The sequence below is a fragment of the Ixodes scapularis genome, unplaced genomic scaffold (assembly GCF_016920785.2).
Source record: "Ixodes scapularis isolate PalLabHiFi unplaced genomic scaffold, ASM1692078v2 PGA_scaffold9__187_contigs__length_104089568, whole genome shotgun sequence".
Lineage (NCBI taxonomy): Eukaryota > Metazoa > Arthropoda > Arachnida > Ixodida > Ixodidae > Ixodes > Ixodes scapularis.
In genome coordinates, this window is record NW_024609884.1 from 4,476,933 (window position 1) to 4,493,954 (window position 17,022).

Here is a 17,022-nt window from a genome sequence, read left to right on the forward strand (position 1 = left end):
TTACAATTAAACCATACAGTTTAATCAGCTGCATCCTCACTGTGGCTGTCATCATCGCCTGACTCCATGTCTTCGTCGCTCTCGTCGTCATCCTCGTCACCAGTGTCCTCGTCAGAGTCGTCAGAGCCAAGCCACTCTTGTGTTTTTGTGTCCAAAGGAATCAAGACCTTCCACTGATCCAACTTGTGAATGTCGAGGGAGTACATGTCAGATAACGTGAACTGACGATCGCCATCCTCAAAAGTGCCACCGTAAAGGTAGAGGATGCCGTGCTTGATCACCATGCTGCAGCCCATCCGGGGGACTGGCACAGACACGTCCTTGGCTGAGGTGGTTGCTCTAGGGCACGCTTTATCTTGGCCACAATTCTTGCTCTCAGAGGCACCAATGGTCACGGTGAAGATGCCATCATCTGATGTAACCACCTGATAAGGAAAAGAAGTGGGTTCGACACCTTTTTTTTAATGCCCTTTAGCGACTCTAAACTATAGGGGCCGTGCTGATCAGGCAGAACGGAGGATGAAAGAAGGTTGGTTTGATCATTCAGCACACTAAGCCCCTCAGATTGCTTGTGTTGCAGCACAGAATCAGTGTTCCATACAAAAGCAAATTGCTTTTTGGACGATAGAAACCTGCTTCTAGTAGTGCGTAAGAGAGGCACGGTGGAAGCACAAAAATAGTTACAGAAAACAAAGCTTTTCTCTTTCGCTCGCTCAAATTGCACATTGGGTTGAAGGTAGACATTTGGTTTATTTTGGAGTACTAAACTTTGCAAAGTGGAAGATATGGAAAATCACCAAGCTTCTTCATAAGTGACAAGCTACTGTAAAATAACTAATTATCAACCTCTGGAAGGTCGCCATAGTGTGCATAAGTGTTCGCATTGGCTTCGTTCGATGTGCCTTAAACGTCATCCTCGGGTTCACATATGAAGAAAACAATGAATCAGGGTTGGGCAGAGATACTCTAAAATGTATTTTTGGAAATACAAATACTGGGATACATGACGAAGACTGCTAAAATACTGATACTGAAATACATCCATACGAAAGTATCACAATACATATCAGAAATACATCTAAAAAATAAAAAAATAAGTATTTGGAAATGCAAATACATGAATACATTTTGCCCAAGCACTAATACTCACATTAAAGAAAAAAAAGCCTTTTTGTGATGTGAACCTTTGTATAACCAGCAAAATGTGACTATTTCTAAAACAGAAATGAAACAACTTTGTGCTACATATTTTATCTTCGCATATAGTAATTTTAGTAGCTTTTTAAATAGATCGTCGATCAACCGCTGCCGATTTGGGCAAAAAGTCGCGTTAGCGAATGAGATTAAGCGTTCCACAAGAGTCAACGAACACGGGTTCATATTAAAATAAACGAAGACCGTTTTCACACTGGAAAAAGTTTTAAACCATGCAAATATTTTTTTTAACGCAATAGCGTTAAGGGGTTTGTGTTGCAGAAAAGCCGGTGTCGGTGGCGTGACGGGAAAATCCTGATTGGTCGATAGGGTCATGACGTCACAGCCACATGACCTCGTGCGGGAATTTCAAATAACCCACAACGCTCACGTGAAGTCACGCGTGGAATGAAAGTGATTAAAACATCACATGTAATGCGAATTAAAAGTCGCCGCATGTCTGAAATGATTTCACTTTATAAAGTAATTAATTTGCATTAAAGGGGCACTGAGAGGTCAAAATCATATTTTCTTTTATTATCTGAAACAACTGAAAACGATGCCTGGATATTACCCTCAAAATTCGAAACTTGGGAACTCAGTATTTGTGAAGTAAAAAAAAAAACAATTTCCAAAAGCCGTATTTGAAGTTTCCGCCAGGGACTCAAACCGTAACCGTAACCGAAACCGAAAACCGTTTAGGAACGAAATGTTTTCTGTAACCGTAACCGGAACGAAACCGTTATTTGATATTTATAAAAACCGTAACCGTAACCGGAACCGTAAATTATTCACCGGTAACCGGTTTTAACCAATATTAACCGAAAAATAAACTATTAGTGTTTCTGAAGTATGACCTGGAGGAGGGATCTTAAATTGTTGTGGCCATTCGACAGAGTTACTGTCAGCGAGTGGTGCATCTGGTTACATGTTTGCATTCAATCTGACTTTAGGATTAAGAATACTCAGATTGAATTAGTGGTCGAGCTTATAATTAAAAAAATTCTTTATTTCTAAATCTGCCACACTCCTACATCGCTACATGTATTCAGTACGTGTCGCTTTCAGTGTATTAACTAATAAGTTCGAATTCTCAGATGTCCATCCAACTCGGTTCTATCAAAACCACTGATGTTCCTGACATGAAGTAGCCAGTATAAAGAAACGAGGTAAATTGGCCATCATGCAGAGCTGGCGGAAAAGAAAACCTGGGCCCGTTTGCTCGAAGTGCTAACCGCGGTTAAAGTTATCAGCAGTACATAGGAGAGGGAGTTTGAAATCACGTGACTGGGGGCTGGGATGCCGGGAAGCATGGCGGCGCCCCGGTGCGTGAGCGCCGCTGGCTTTGTAACTAATATGTCGTTGTAGCTGCACTATCGGGCGCGTTAGTCAGCAACGAATGGTGCAGGAGGCTTTCGCTTTGCCTTACCTCGCTTAAATCGTAAAGCACGAGCAATGACTTCGCGGCATTTGTTGCATAGTCTTTCGATTCTGGCCTTTCTAAGCCTAAATGAAAGCGATAAGTGTCGGCATGGCAACGTCTTTGGAAAGCGGATTGCCTGGACTCAATCGACCGGATATTAATAGTACACGAAAGAAGACCAGTGTCCCGCCCCAACAGACCTTTTTCTAAATTACCCAAGCATCGAGAAGAACGCTGGAAGTGTAATTCTATGGTCCGCGCTCGCTGTCCTTCCTCTTATAAAAGATTCGAAGTAAATAATCATTATAAGACTTGGACGAACGCGCGTGCAAGGCAAAATTTGTTTTAGACTTTTTCCTTTAGAACGATAGGCCCGTAGCTCACAAGTTTTGAGCAGCGCTGCAGGCGAGCAAAATAGAATATTTGGCTCGCGTTTCGAACATGCATCAATACGCTTCCCCACTAGAGTTTTTTCTACTCAGTTCCATTCTAAGTTCCAGCGTAGCAGAGGCTACAAAAGCGAGCTGCCAGCTTTCCGCGTCCCTGCCAAGCACGCGCGCTCGTGCAGTGCGAGCATCGTTCAGGATGACGCGCTTTTCCGAGTAGCTTCGGCTTCACTATCATGTGAAGTGAAATATACGAGCTCGCAGAAGCTGTGAAAGAAAGCAAATATCAAAGGAATGTTTAATGGAACGCTGCGGCCGCAAGCAGCATAATTCTTTTCTTTTTTTTAAACTTTTTTTAGACGTTTTGTTACCGCACATCTACAGATGCTGACAGCGGCTTGTATTCGAACATGGCACGTGCAAAATCGAACGTTACAGCGCCACTCGGATGATGCAGCCAGCAAAACTTGGTCGCGTCTTGCGTAAGTCTTCCGGACGCGCTCGCGCCCCCTGCCCAGAGCAACGGGTATATTACTACTGCATACGCCAGCACGCGCAATGCCTGCAACTACACTCGTAGCATGCACCTCGGTGCTTGGGGAATTTGTGTGCTATCAATACAAGGCCGATTGAGTCAAGGCAATCCACTTTCCAAATACGTTTCCATGCATGCCGACAATTATCGTGTTCATTTAGGCTTAAGAATGGCCAGAATCGAAATACTATCTAAAAAATGCGGCGAGGTCATTGCTCATGCTTTGCGATTTAAGTGAGGTAAGGCAAAGCGAAAGCCTCCTGCACCATTAGTTACTGACTAACGCGCGCGATATTGCAGCTACGACGACATATTAATTCCGAAGCGAGCGGCGCTCACTTTGCGGGGCACCGCCATGTTTTTTCGCATCCCTACCGATCCCTGTCACATGATCTCAGAATCCCTCTCCTTGGTACTGCGGCTAACTTTAGCCACGGTTAGCGCTTCGAGCAAACGGGCCCTAAAGCCCCTGTATCCTGGGAAAAGCGGATCCTTCATTGTTGTGGAAACGCGCGAGACACGTTCAGCGCGCCACTTCTGGAAAGAACATGGCGTCTGAAATCTAGCTCAGTGCTGCGCTGTGCCGCCATGACCTTCCCAAGGGATGCACGTTGCACGTGCCTCGTGCATCGACGCACTTTGCGCTACTTTTGAAACATGAAGGGGCTTTAATGGGCCCTGCTCTTCATTAATAATGTTTATGTTGTTCATTTAGTGTGAAACGTGTCGCGAGTGACGATTTTGAAACAACACAGAAAGAAATAAAAAGTCAGGGGTTTGACATTGGCGTTTTGTATTATATATACAATATATATATATATGCTCGGGCTGAGAGTGGTGGAAGGAGCGAGGAAACGTCAGAAGGGTGTCCGAGTTTTTTCTTTTCCTTCCCGCGCCTTGACCCTTCTTCAAACCGAGTGGCACCCGCCGCCTAAAGCCCCTTCATGTTTCAAAAGTAGCGCAATGTTCGTCGATGCACAAGGCACGTGCAACGTGCAGCCCTTGGGAAGATCATGGCGGCACAGCGCAACACTTAGCTATTTCAGACGGCATGAATTTCCCAGAAGTAGCGCGTCGCACGTGCCTCGAGCATTTAACAACAATGAACGGCTCCGCTTTTCCCAGGATAGAGGGGCTTTACCGTCGCCGGCACTGCCACGCCTCTCGGCTTCTCAACATGACAAAAGAAAAAGCCAAGGAGAAGGATGCCTCCTCGTCAAACGCGCCAACGCGCCACCCTCGTCCAACAGACATGGGATGCAATTTCTGCCTCCTTCGCCTGAACCTTGGGAGCTGCCCTGCTTCCAATCGTCGATGGCCTGGCTAATCTCGCCCCACACGGCCAGCACTCTCAACAGTCTCTCTCGCAAAACTGTGAACGCGAGCTATTCGAACGTCGGCACGGTGAGCTCGAACATCCACAGACGCGCCGAGAGATCGCTTCCAGCATCGCCGGAGGCCTCCCCCTGCCACCGCCGGAGGTATGGCTTCTACGAGAATCATTTCAACCAGAGCCACCAGCGCAATCCAACTACCTCTGATAGAGCCCCCACCACCCATGCCGCAGCGAGGGTCCGTCATGGCTACGACATTCTGAGCGACCTCGCCCAGGACACCATAAGTTTCTCCACGAGAGATGTCCATGAGATCAGGCATCTCCCCCGCCATCGGTTCTACTGGGATGACATGCTCCCCGAACACCAGCACCTCATTTTCGATAGACTGGAACTCTTCCACGTCGTCGCGAGAGGGAACTGTAGGACGGCAGTCCTATCCCAGACGTGGAGGATTCGAGTCTGAGGTTTTCAGAGAGCTCCCCGACCAGCTACCCAACCAGCCTCGACGCGGACGCCACACGCCTCGTCCTCCCGCGCACACCAGCTACCGCCCAGACACCAAGTCGAAGAGGCCCCCTAATCGTGAGTCCGGCAGCTACGCTGAGTCTTCGAAACCCACCAGTGCCGTCATCGACGGCACAGTCGTCTCCTCGACGCTCCTGTGCGTTTTTTCTGTCGAGGACATTCTCGCCCATGCTCTTTGCGAGGCTGGCGTCTCGGCCGACCGTGCCCGAGCTTGATCTTGGATCGAAGAAAACGACCCAATGGATCCCGACTCGACAACCACCGCCACCGAGCGAATCCTGGAGTGGCTCAGCAGGACCGACAGTCATTGAGCCCCACGCCGATGACGGCTCCTTCGACACGTACGATGGCAAGGAGGAAAACCACACCAACACAAAGGAACACACTACAGACAAACAAAGCGTCGTCGAAGACTCTCAGTCGGACCTGGGTAGCACTGCCTACAAGTCAGAAGCGACGGGACCTACACCGCCAGTCCACTCGACCCAGCAGGCACCTGAAGTCGACTGGGCAGTGTTTAGTGAGGCAAGTAGTTTTCACGGGCCGCCTGACTACGGCGGACTTTCCATTCGCTGCACGAAGGCTTCTTGCCTCACGGCCCGCCCAGCCCAGCTCTCAATTTTATTACTTCATTCTACTTAGCAGTATTTTACTAGTGGATGGCTGTAGTTCTGTTCCTTCCTTCAGTGAAGCGAAGACTCGCCTGCATGTGTGAGGTTGAAATCAACTGTAGCGACGAGAAAGTGCGAATGGTTCTTCCAGCATCAAGTGGGAACTTTCTTAGGGTAATTGTTTATAAATGGTGCCAAACAACAGAGTAGCGGTGTTTATTTTAATTTTTATTATATAGAACGCGATGATCACCGAGTACTAGAAGTTACATGTATGCTCGGGCATCAAACTAAATAATGTAAGTAGATGTAGTGAACAAGAGTTGGAGCTAGGAACGTGTGCAACTTCTGACCAATTAGAAGTATTAAGACGTTTCTAGGTTTCTTGTATTTCACGTTATTGGATATTTGAGACTACTTTAAACAGTTTTTTCTAAAATGGCTGTCTAGCATTTCAATTAGACAAATTATTGGAAAAACCGAAATAAACCGGTTTTTATGAACGTGTAACCGGTAACCGAAACCGTAAAAATTAAAACCGTAAAAAACCGAAACGAAACCGTTATCAACAGGAAGCGGTAACCGTAACCGTAACCGAAACGTTATATTTTTCGGTTTGAGTCCCTGGTTTCCGCACAATCCGTGTCAGTGCAGTGACGTCAAAGATTGAGTCGTCCTGCAACCCGAGTTTATCTCACGCCTCCGTCCCGACCTGAAATGTTGTGTTTGCCAGCGTCCCGCGATCAGCCGCCCTTCTCCGTGCGTGATGCATATCGCTGCGAGCAACCGAAGCTCCACTTTCGAATTTGAAGTTCTTTTAGGACCCTTTCAACAATCTCAAAATTCTTTGAAACGGTATGAGGTCGAAGAGAATGTGCAGTGGGCTTTAGTGAGGAAGAGGGAAAACAGCGCTGTTTTCCCTCTTCATAACTATGCATAACCAACTCGCCCAACTTTCAACGAGAATTTAGTGAGTTGCATCAGTTCTCCGTGAAAGGCTGCCCCTGCGGAATCACTACCGAAACTATGGTACACAGACACCAAACCCAAATGTTTTGACCGTTTGCCGATTTCCTTTTCGAAGTCTGAGAGGTCGTCGGGCACCTGAAAAAGACCACTTTGTCCGATTATCCGACTCTCCAATCATCCTCAGTGCTACATGTGCAGAGCGCCGCCATGTTTTCCATGAGAGGATAAAAAGCAAGGGCGCGCGACATCACTCCAGACTTTGATTTTAAGTATTTCAAAAAGATGGGCCGTAGTGTGTTCGCAATTGCGTTAAAAAACATGTTTTACGAATGGCATTATTAAATATTATAGAAATGTCGCTTACAAAGCCTCTAAATTTCATAATCGATTATGTCACACTTACGGGTTCCTGGATGCTGAGGCGGTGAATGGCCTCCTCGGCCTCGTCCCTGCCCTGGCCGTCATCCTCCTTCCCGGCCTCGCCCCTGAGCTGCACCAGCCTCCAATGGCCCCTGTCCAGCTCTAGCTGATGCAAGTCGTTAAAGAACCGGCCCTCGAGCGCCTCCTCGTCTTCCTCGTCCTGCACTCCGCCGAACAGGAAGGCCCGGTTGGTCTGCGGCACTGGCGCCGTCGACAGGCCGCTCCGAGGTCCCAACCGCATCCCCGTCTGCTTCACGGGAGCCCACTTCCACTTGCCGGGGCCACCGCCTCGTGCTGCGTCGTTTGGGGCAGCTTACTCACCGAATGTGTCGAGTCAGCTGGTCACACTCCCTCCGAGATACACTAGTACCACTTCTTTCTGCCAGTACTAGCATTAGATCACTCTTTCCTCTTTGACAGTACTGCCGTTCACGGGGCAGATATTTTGGATGCCCAAGAGTTATTTGCTTCATAAAGCCAACGGCAAGACATTTACTTCTCACTAAATTCTGTGCATAATTTAATCTGCGAGTTTCGCTTTGCATGGGCTGTAATTTAAAAGAAGAGGAACCAAAGTCACTGTCCATCATGGTAGCCTCCACCAGGAGAACATTACTTGGGGTTCCTGTTCCCTTAAAAAACATATCCCCACAAAAAAAAAAAAAAAATTAAAGCAGTTTAGATGAAAAAAGGATGCCATAAAATAAATTTGCAACGAAAAAAAAAAAAAGAAAAGAAAAAGAAGCTCTTAGAGCTATGTTTACGGTGCAAAACAAATTTGTAGTTGGCACCCGCGGAAGCCTGCGGAAAAGTGGAAACTAGCAGTCACAATACTGGCCACTAGTCACGTGGTGCTTGCACTCTTTGGAGGTTCCCATGGGTTCTAAAATTACTTATTAATCTTCATTTTTTTGTTGCACTTCTTTTTTTAACAAAATATTTTGATGTTTGAGAAACAAGTATAGGCAAATCGTTACTTCCGTTTCGACTCGTACGATAATAAACAAAATCTTTGCCATTTTCTGTTCGGGGGGGTGCGGTGTCACATTTTTTAGTTTCTAACATGTCAGTTCCCTCAAAGCGATGCTGCTGTTCGACGAAGGGCTGCAGTCCTCATGACCGTCGGGCAGCGGTGTCGCTTTGGTAGAGTCGACATGTTAGAAACTAAAACATGTGACACTGCGCCCCTCTGAACATAAAATGGCGAAGCTTTTGCTTGTTATTGTAAGAGTCAAAACTAAAGTGACGATTTTCTTATACTTCTTGTTTTTCAAACATTAAAATATTTTGTCAAAAAAAAAAAGACCAAAAGAAAACTTTCAGCCTTTCCACTCTGGTGAAGAAGGAAGACCAGTGAAGCTGTACTATGATGAAACGACCTCAAGGACGACTTCTTGGACGACCTGAAGGACGCCGTTTAGAGAACGACCTCAAGGACGACTTCTTGGACGACCTGAAGGACGCCGTTTAGAGAACGACCTGAAGGACGACGTCTAGGACGACCTCAAGGACGACTTCTAGGACGACCTCAGGGACGACGCCTAAGACAACCTCAGGGACGACGTTTAGGACGACCTCAGGGACAACGCCTAGGACAACCTCAGGAACGACGTCTAGGACGACCTTAAGGACGGCGTTTAAGACGACCTCTAGGACGACCTGGAGGACAACTTCTAGGACGACCTCAAGGATGATTTCTAGGACGACCTCGAGGACAAACTCTCGGACAACCTTTAGGACGACGTCAAGGACGACCTCAAGAACGACTTCTGGGACAACCTCGAGGACGCCATCTAGATTGACGCCTAGAGAAATTCAGCATTTCCACTCTGATAAAAACCAGAGTGGAAAGGCTGGGAAGGTTTCCGCCATCTATGAGCGAGGCCGCCAAAATGGCCGCCAAGCCGGTTGCCGCCGTCGTTCATAGATGATGGTAAATGTTCAGAGTTTTGTGTCGACATTTGTTTGGTACCGGACACGATCCTGGGGAACCTAGCCCTTAACAGTTCCACTGTAAAAAAAAAACAAAAAAACAAAGAGTAATAAGTAACTTTTAAAACTCATAGGAAGCTTCTGAAAGAGTGCAAGCCCCACTTGACTATAGTGGCCAGCCATGTGACTGCTAGTTGCCACTTTTCTGCAGGGTCCCGCAGGTGCCAACTACATATTCATTTTGCACCGTAAACATAGCTTTAAAAATTTTTTTTTTTTTTTTTTTTGCATTGTAAATTTATTTTACGACATCCTTTTTCTATCCAGAATGTTTGAAAAGAATTTTCTTTTCCTTTGGATGTCTTTTAAAGCCATTGGAAACAAGTATTTAACCTCTAAAGCCCCATAAGCAAACCCTCATATATACAATAATGTGACGTATTGGGCTAGTTGGTTTGAAGTGAACATCTTGGGAAGGAACAGCGCTGTCCTGTCGTGTGTGTTTCTTTACCCTTGTCTAAGTTTCTTGCCACTGTTCCTTGCCAAGATGTCCTCAAGTTTGCAATGATAAGAAAACAATTTTTTTTTTTTTGCCAAATGATGAATTGAAGTTTTCTTACTGTCCAGCTGCAGAATGTACATGTCCGTGTGAGCCACTCCACGGTCCACATCCTTCTTGAGCTTTTCACGAGAGTAGCCGCCATAGATGACCATTCGGTCTTCCGACATAGCGAACATCTGGCAGCCAGATCGTGGGCACGGTCCCACATTCACCGGATCTAGCTTTGTCCATTTTCTTTCGTCCAGATCAAATGAATACATGTCGTTGAAATAGCGGTAATCCCTGCAACAAAGATGACATGGCATAATCATCATGTCTGTGGCACCTTGCGGCACTCCACTGTAACAAAGAAGCCGCCTCAGAGTGTCCACCGCTGCTTCATATGCAACAAAACTTATCTCAGTATCAAAGAGATACTGATATGAGACACACTGAATTCGATTGCACAAAATGCAATAGGTAAGCTTAAAAAAAATATGCTTATCACTAAACATATAACACAAAACCAAGGAAGTAAGCTGCTTGCAGCAGTTAGAGGGTGAAGCGACCCACGACCCGCAAGGCAGTTTCATGCGGCCCCTGACACGACACCAGAAAATCAGTCCCCCTTTGCCGCTTCCTCACCCAGACCTAAGGACTACACAGCAGTTTTGATCTCAAATGGGGATTGTCTAGCACCCCATACTTGGGAAGAGAATGTTTTCACTTTCCTTTTGCTTCTTTTTTTGCCTGCCCGCACCCCCCCCCCCCCTCGCAATTTGTCGCCCGGCCCCCTCCGTGTCGGCTTTGTGGCGACTCAGCCCACTGTTGGAAAAGGTTGCCAACTTCTGCTGTAATCTAAAGCCAATTTTTGCGGTAATTTAAATTTGGCAACTAGAAAAGCTTGTGAATATCAGGCTGACACAATGGTTTCCATTCCATCCTCTGTATATCTCCAGGGTGAACACTGAGTAGAAGAGAACAGGTGCCCACCCAACGCTCTCGTGGAAGCCACCGAAGACAATCAACTTGTGGCCGAGTTGGACCATTCGGTGACCACTGCGGGCACTGGGTCCCCCAGGCACATTCACCTGCTCCCAGCTCCGACTGGCCAGATGGTACACCCACAGGTCCTTGTAGTGGTAGAACTGGGAACGGGTGGGGCTCGCAAACTCGCCCCCAAACACCCACATCTGGCCCCCACCCCGGGGGACCACGACCGTCTGCGGAAGAAGCACCACATTCAGTTATGAATTTGAATTTGAATTCATTTTTATGAATTTTCAGCTAACTGACCAGCACCCTTCAAATGTATTGTCTCGTCACTGTAGCACATTGAGAGAAATAGAAAATAGATTTGTTTCTAATATAATTTACCTAATGATGGTATACAGAGTACAGTGTACAGACAGGTCTTAAAGACAAATAAGTTTGTTCTTAAAATCAGTCACACTTTAAGTAAAGCATGAGCATGACTTGACAACTCATGCAGCTCACTCTCAACTCGTTCCTCAAGTTTCATGGGCATAGAAGTCCTGAAGTTTTTGTACGAGCAGCTGGTTTCTCTGGCTTTTCGTAGCTATTTTCAGCCCCGTCAGCCAATGCTCACATGGCAGATGCCCATGCTTGGTATTTTTATATAGAGGGCAAAATTACATTGGTGAAGCCATGTTACAAATATACAATGCCTAGTTTTTTTCATCCGAGAAGAAAATTGTGTGCAACAGACAAGCGGAACCGAGGCCGTTCTCAATTTCATAGGGTGCATAACTCCATGGGTCTTGGCACGGTTTCAGGACTCCCGAAAAATGCTGGCGAATTCGGGGCGCAACCTGTTTTGGTGGTGTTGGCTGGATGCATGCATAGATGGATGATGGATAGATAGGGCTGAACCCTTTAAATTGGATGGTGCCTTGCGCCACTTAGCCAAAACTTCCAAGTCAAATTAACTAATCTGTGATTAAATTCATAATCAATGAAGCAGGGCAAAATCATCTCATATTGCTGCTAAGCACAAGCCTTCATCTACCATTTAAAAGGTTAAAAGTGCAAACTGAAACACGGACAAAACAAGGAACATACTTAAAATTGAAAGAATAAAAACATGAAGTATGAGGACAACATAAATATGCTGTCTCCTCCATTATGTTTTTGTTCTTTCAAATTTAATTACCTACATTTCAATACGCTTGCCTTAATCAACCAGTATGACAAGGACAGGTGCCACTTACAACTGAATTTATTGAAGAAACATTCACCCAGCCAGACTGTCGTTCACCATACCGATAACATATCAACAGTCTTCTATAAAGCCATCTAAAAAATAAATTTCCTTATCCAATAAAAAATTAGACCGCACGCTTGCACATTTTTCGCCTGTGTTCTTGACAAAAAAAAAAAAGCTTCAACTATTTCTCTTTCAGTCTTTTCATTTGCTCTTTTAACAAACTTTGTCCAATTTAAAAGCGGTTTCGCAACCGCTCCGCGAGATGCCTCCTGAATTGTTAGGTACAACGACCCTGTGCTCCCTCGCCTTATCACTAAAGGGAAGCTGAAAAAATGAGCTAGAGGTGAATTCTAGAGTACTTTTATCTCGTGAATCTGAATATCACAATCGTTTTCTCCGAAGATGTAACTAAACGCAAGAAAACATGAAAAACCTCCGACCAGTCGTTACATCATACTAGGATCTTTTGGCCGTCAAGCGCGTGTCGCTCGTGTGGGCAGGGCGTGATATTGCAAGCTTGACAGGTATATTGCCCCGCACCGACACCAGTTGTGACATCTTTTCTGACCTTTTTTTGAAAATAGCAAGAGTACACGTGCATAGCTTTAATAGGTGCTGAAGATCCGCGAGAGTGGCAATTCCAAAAGCTTTTAATATGACATCACACTCAAGGGGAGGGAGCCGCGAGCCGCACTTTAACACACGAAGAGCCGCATGTGGCTCGTGAGCCGCAGCTTGGCCACCCCTGCTCTAGTCCTTGTAAGTACAACATGAACAGTAATGGTGATAAAGGACATCCTTGTAGCCTCAATGGAAAAAGGATGTCATAAAATGGATTTACAACGAAAATAAAATTTCTTTTTAGAGGTATATTTACAACGCGAAACGAATTTGTAGTTGGCGTACGTGGGTGTGCGCCTAGTGCCCAGTCACAAGTACCATATGACTGGGCACTAGTCACATGGTACTTGCACTCTTTTGGGAGCTTCCTATTGGCATTAAAAGTTACTATCTTCAGATTTTTTTGTTGCACTTCCTTTTTAACAAATTATTTTGAGGTTTGAGAAACAACAAGTATAAGAAAATCGTCAGTTCCATTTTGACTCGTACGATAACAAACAAAAGCTTTGCCATCTTCTGTTCGAAGGGGTTTGGAGTCACAAGTTTTAGTCTCTAAAATGTCGGTTCCCCGAAATCGACGCCGCTGCTCGACAATCACGAGGACTGCAGCTCTTCGTCGAGCAGCGGCGTAGCTTTGGGGAACCGACATGTCATAAACTAAAACATGCGACTCCGAGCCCCTTTGAACAGAAAATGGCAAAGCTTTTGTTTGTTATCGTACGAGTCAATACGAAAGTTATGATTTTCTTATACTTGTTTCTCAAACATCAAAATATTTTGTTAAAAAAAGAAGTCCAACAAAAAAACAACAGACAGTAACTTTTCAAGCCCATAGGCAGCTCCCAAAAAAGCGCAAACACCACGTGACTGCTAGTAGCCCCTTTTCTGCAGGCTCCCGCAGGCGTGAACTACAATTTCATTTCGCGCCGTAAATATAGCTCTAAAACTTCTTTTTCTTGTGCGAGTGTAAATTTATTTTACCTATGTCATCCTTTTTCCATACAGGCTGATTAAAAAAAAATTTTTTTTTCACTTGTCATGTTTTTTAAATTTCACTTTATCTCAATATGTTCCATTGCATTTCCGACTCCGTCCCTTTTAAGCTGCTTATTATGTCCCACAGGTTCTCCTGAACTACACTGTCGTACGCCGCTTTTATATCCAAAAGGGCTATTCTGTAAACGACTGAAGTAACCATTATGGGACAGAAATTGCCTATGTCCACTTGATCTCCCTTTTCTCTGTATGTTAAACTCATTCGACTTAGATTCCATTCTTCTGGGATATCTCCATTCATAAGAGATTTGCTTACTAACTCCCTTAACAATGCCTTAGATTTTGGGCCTAATCTTTTTATTCACATAATCCAAATTATCTGGACCTGTTGATGTACCCTTAGGGACTCCCTGCTCCGCCCTTTCCTATTCCCCTTGTTCGATAGCTTCGAATTCACTAATTGAACTGTCTTCCTCCTCTACTACAATACCACCTATAAATCATTGCTTGTTTAATTTTTCTGCCATCACCGTTGTAATATGTTGCATCGCTTCCCCCTTTTCAATTGGTTACCCTGTGGTGTGACAATGTAAAGCTGTTTCGAAAATGAGTCAAGCATGACGGATAATAACTGCAAATGATAATTGCACGTTTGTATTTTGCACTACTGGCTATATTTTTTTATCCAAACGGTGCACTTAAGCAAGCGCTCGAAGAGAAGCGAATGGAGACCGCGATGCGTCATGGGATATCCGGCGCAAAAAAAAAAAAAAAAAGAAAAAGATTCCCCGCATTTGTGACATAGCAAGGCTGGCGTGGTTATGAGCTTTGCCGTTGGTGGCGTTGTCAACGTTGTGGTGGTGTCAATAGCATCAATGCGTTACAACCGAGCCGTTCGAAGTACCCGTACAGTGACGAGCATGTGGCTGGCCCAAGGAGCACATAGCCTTCCCAGCACAGTCAGCTTAAGGCTGAACGGGGTGGGAAAAGCAAATCTTGTCCAAATTTTGAGTGAGAAGCTAATCTTCTAAGGGGAGAATGGCTGTCTCCGGGTACACAAATGAGGGTCCGAGTAAGAGGGACGTCCCTCCTTTCCGTCTTCTTGAACTGCTTGGTACAATGCGCGATTTGCAAGTTGAGGAAAGCTATGAAAGAAAATGTTGAATTCCAAAGAGTGGCGTTGCTCCGATGGAACTTGCTATGTCATGACTATGTAGCAAGTTCCCCAACGTTGCTAGATTACCTCCCAAATAGGCTCTACATGCATCCATCAAGTGCACATTGAAAGATAAGTTAATTAGCTTTAAAATTAGTTTTCTTGTGCCTTTCAACGGAAGACTGGTATTTTTGAGGTTATGCTGCAACATGCAACACATTAAAGCTAAAAAATGAGCGCTGGAATTATGTTTCCGTACCCCTTTAAGGTGCTTCCAAATATTTTCTTTTGCCGCCTTTCTATTTGTTTTGTTTACTTTAGACAACCATTGTGCTCTGTTTCTCTTGATTTTTTTTTTCATTGACCAAACAAGATACCTCCTTTCGAAGCCTAAGAAATCCGTCCCATTTTATTTTCACTTCACTCGCTGTCTCACCCCTACGCCTGTAACTCCTATGTTCCCTAGAAGCCTTTACATTTCTCTATTGCTGCTTTTATTTTGCCATCCCACCAGCTCTTGGGTTTGTATTCTCGCTTTCCTCTTTCTTTCCTTTGCGCTTTAGCTAGCCCTCGCTCAAATAACCTAGAATCGTATAATTCCATTCTTTTTGCTTGTCTACCGAAATTACCTCCTCTATTTGCACAGCCACTACTTCCAACTGTTTTTCTGTGTAAAAAGCACGACTTTTTATCGTGCCCTATTTCTGAATTCGACTGTCTCGTAAAGTTTAACTTAATGAGGAGAGAAAATACGTCTGCTACTGCTGCAGGGGGTTGCGGTGACGTCATAATGCCGTGCTCCGATTGAAGGATAGTGGGTAGACCTCAGAGCAAGCTGCCTTGAGATCTACCCACTATCCTTCAATCAGAGCCAATCAGAGCTCGGCGTCGTTCTGACGTCACCACAACCCCTGCAAAAGAAGCAGACGAACTTGCGCTCTGCATACGTTTATGGTCACTACCCAAGCTTTTGGAGATCTCTTCGTCTATTTTCATCAGTGTGCCATTATTACCATGGCATGGCTTACCTGATGCGCGCTTCGTGGCGGCGGAGGATGGGGGCATTTGACTAAAAGCCAGCTGTTCTTCTTGATGTTATACACGTAGAGCTCGTTGTACATAAACGTCTGCAAACAGAGAAGTGTTATCAGCTTTGCGAGTGGTGCAAAGCGCGCAGCGAGCGATACCTTTAGTCCGTTGTAGTATTCTCCTCCGAAGAGCAGCAACTGCTCCTTCTCGGGATGTGCACAAAGCGTGGCTCCGCTCCTGCGGCCCGAAAACACACGCGGAGTCAAAGGCGAGCAGAGGAATCTCAGTCCTCACGCGACACGTGCCCGTCACGCGCCATACGAGCCGACAGCCGGGCGTACCGAAACGAAGGAGGACCGACCAGCTCCTCTGTCACCGCTGGCCTCTTCCTGTCCTGCTCCACACACAGGGAGATCAACTTTTCGATGTCATCCTGCGAACAGGGTCGAGGTGACTGATTACAACAGCGCTCGATCGAGCATTGACGCGGCTCTCCACGAGCGATGGAAATGGGTGACGTTACCTCGCCTTTTGCTGCCAGCGTTTTCTTCAGCTTCTGGGCGGCCTTCTTTTCAGTCTTGGCGATCGTTTTCTCGGCTCCTTTGCCCTTTTTCTTGTCTTTCTTCCCCATTATCGTCAGAGCTACCGGACAAGATTCGTGCTCACTCCTAGGCACAATCACACACACGCACGACGGCGACGCGCGACGCGGTGAACGCATGTGAACGGGTTGGCGGTTCGCTCGATAGCTCGGTAGGAAGCGGGCAGAGGCGTCATAGTGACGTCACTTGGCACTCCGGCAACGTTGATTCCGGCCATCGTTGACTTCGGCCCAAGCGTTGGGCTCTTGTTTCAATGTTTCAACGGTTTCAACCGTTGCAAAACGTGGTGTAAAACCCGTTAATACATTGAGACAATCGGGTGTTGCGCAATGTTCTCGAGTGAATCCAGGTTACTCCGGTTTGGTGGGTCATATCACGTGACAAGTAACAAGCAGCGACCGCATAGAGATCATACATACAGCGACCGGGAGCAACGTTGAGTTGAGACGTGGTAGGCCGGGTAGGCGGGGTAGGTTTTCGAACACTGAGCCCTTTGCTCTGAAGTGGTTCAAGTAACG

General features: G+C 45.9%; 1 protein-coding gene across 1 annotated transcript; it reads right to left on the reverse strand.

The window, feature by feature from the left end:
- On the reverse strand, window positions 1-16,628 carry LOC8028779 (kelch domain-containing protein 4). Its single transcript, XM_029986949.4, has 8 exons — window positions 16,426-16,628; window positions 16,244-16,335; window positions 16,061-16,139; window positions 15,902-16,000; window positions 10,867-11,096; window positions 9,953-10,176; window positions 7,384-7,694; window positions 1-425 (listed from the first exon to the last, which is right to left on the reverse strand). Exons 1-8 carry the CDS (start codon window positions 16,621-16,623, stop codon window positions 21-23), a joined length of 1,638 nt encoding a protein of 545 aa, XP_029842809.2. The 5' UTR covers window positions 16,624-16,628; the 3' UTR covers window positions 1-20.
- Window positions 16,629-17,022: the final 394 nt, after the last annotated feature.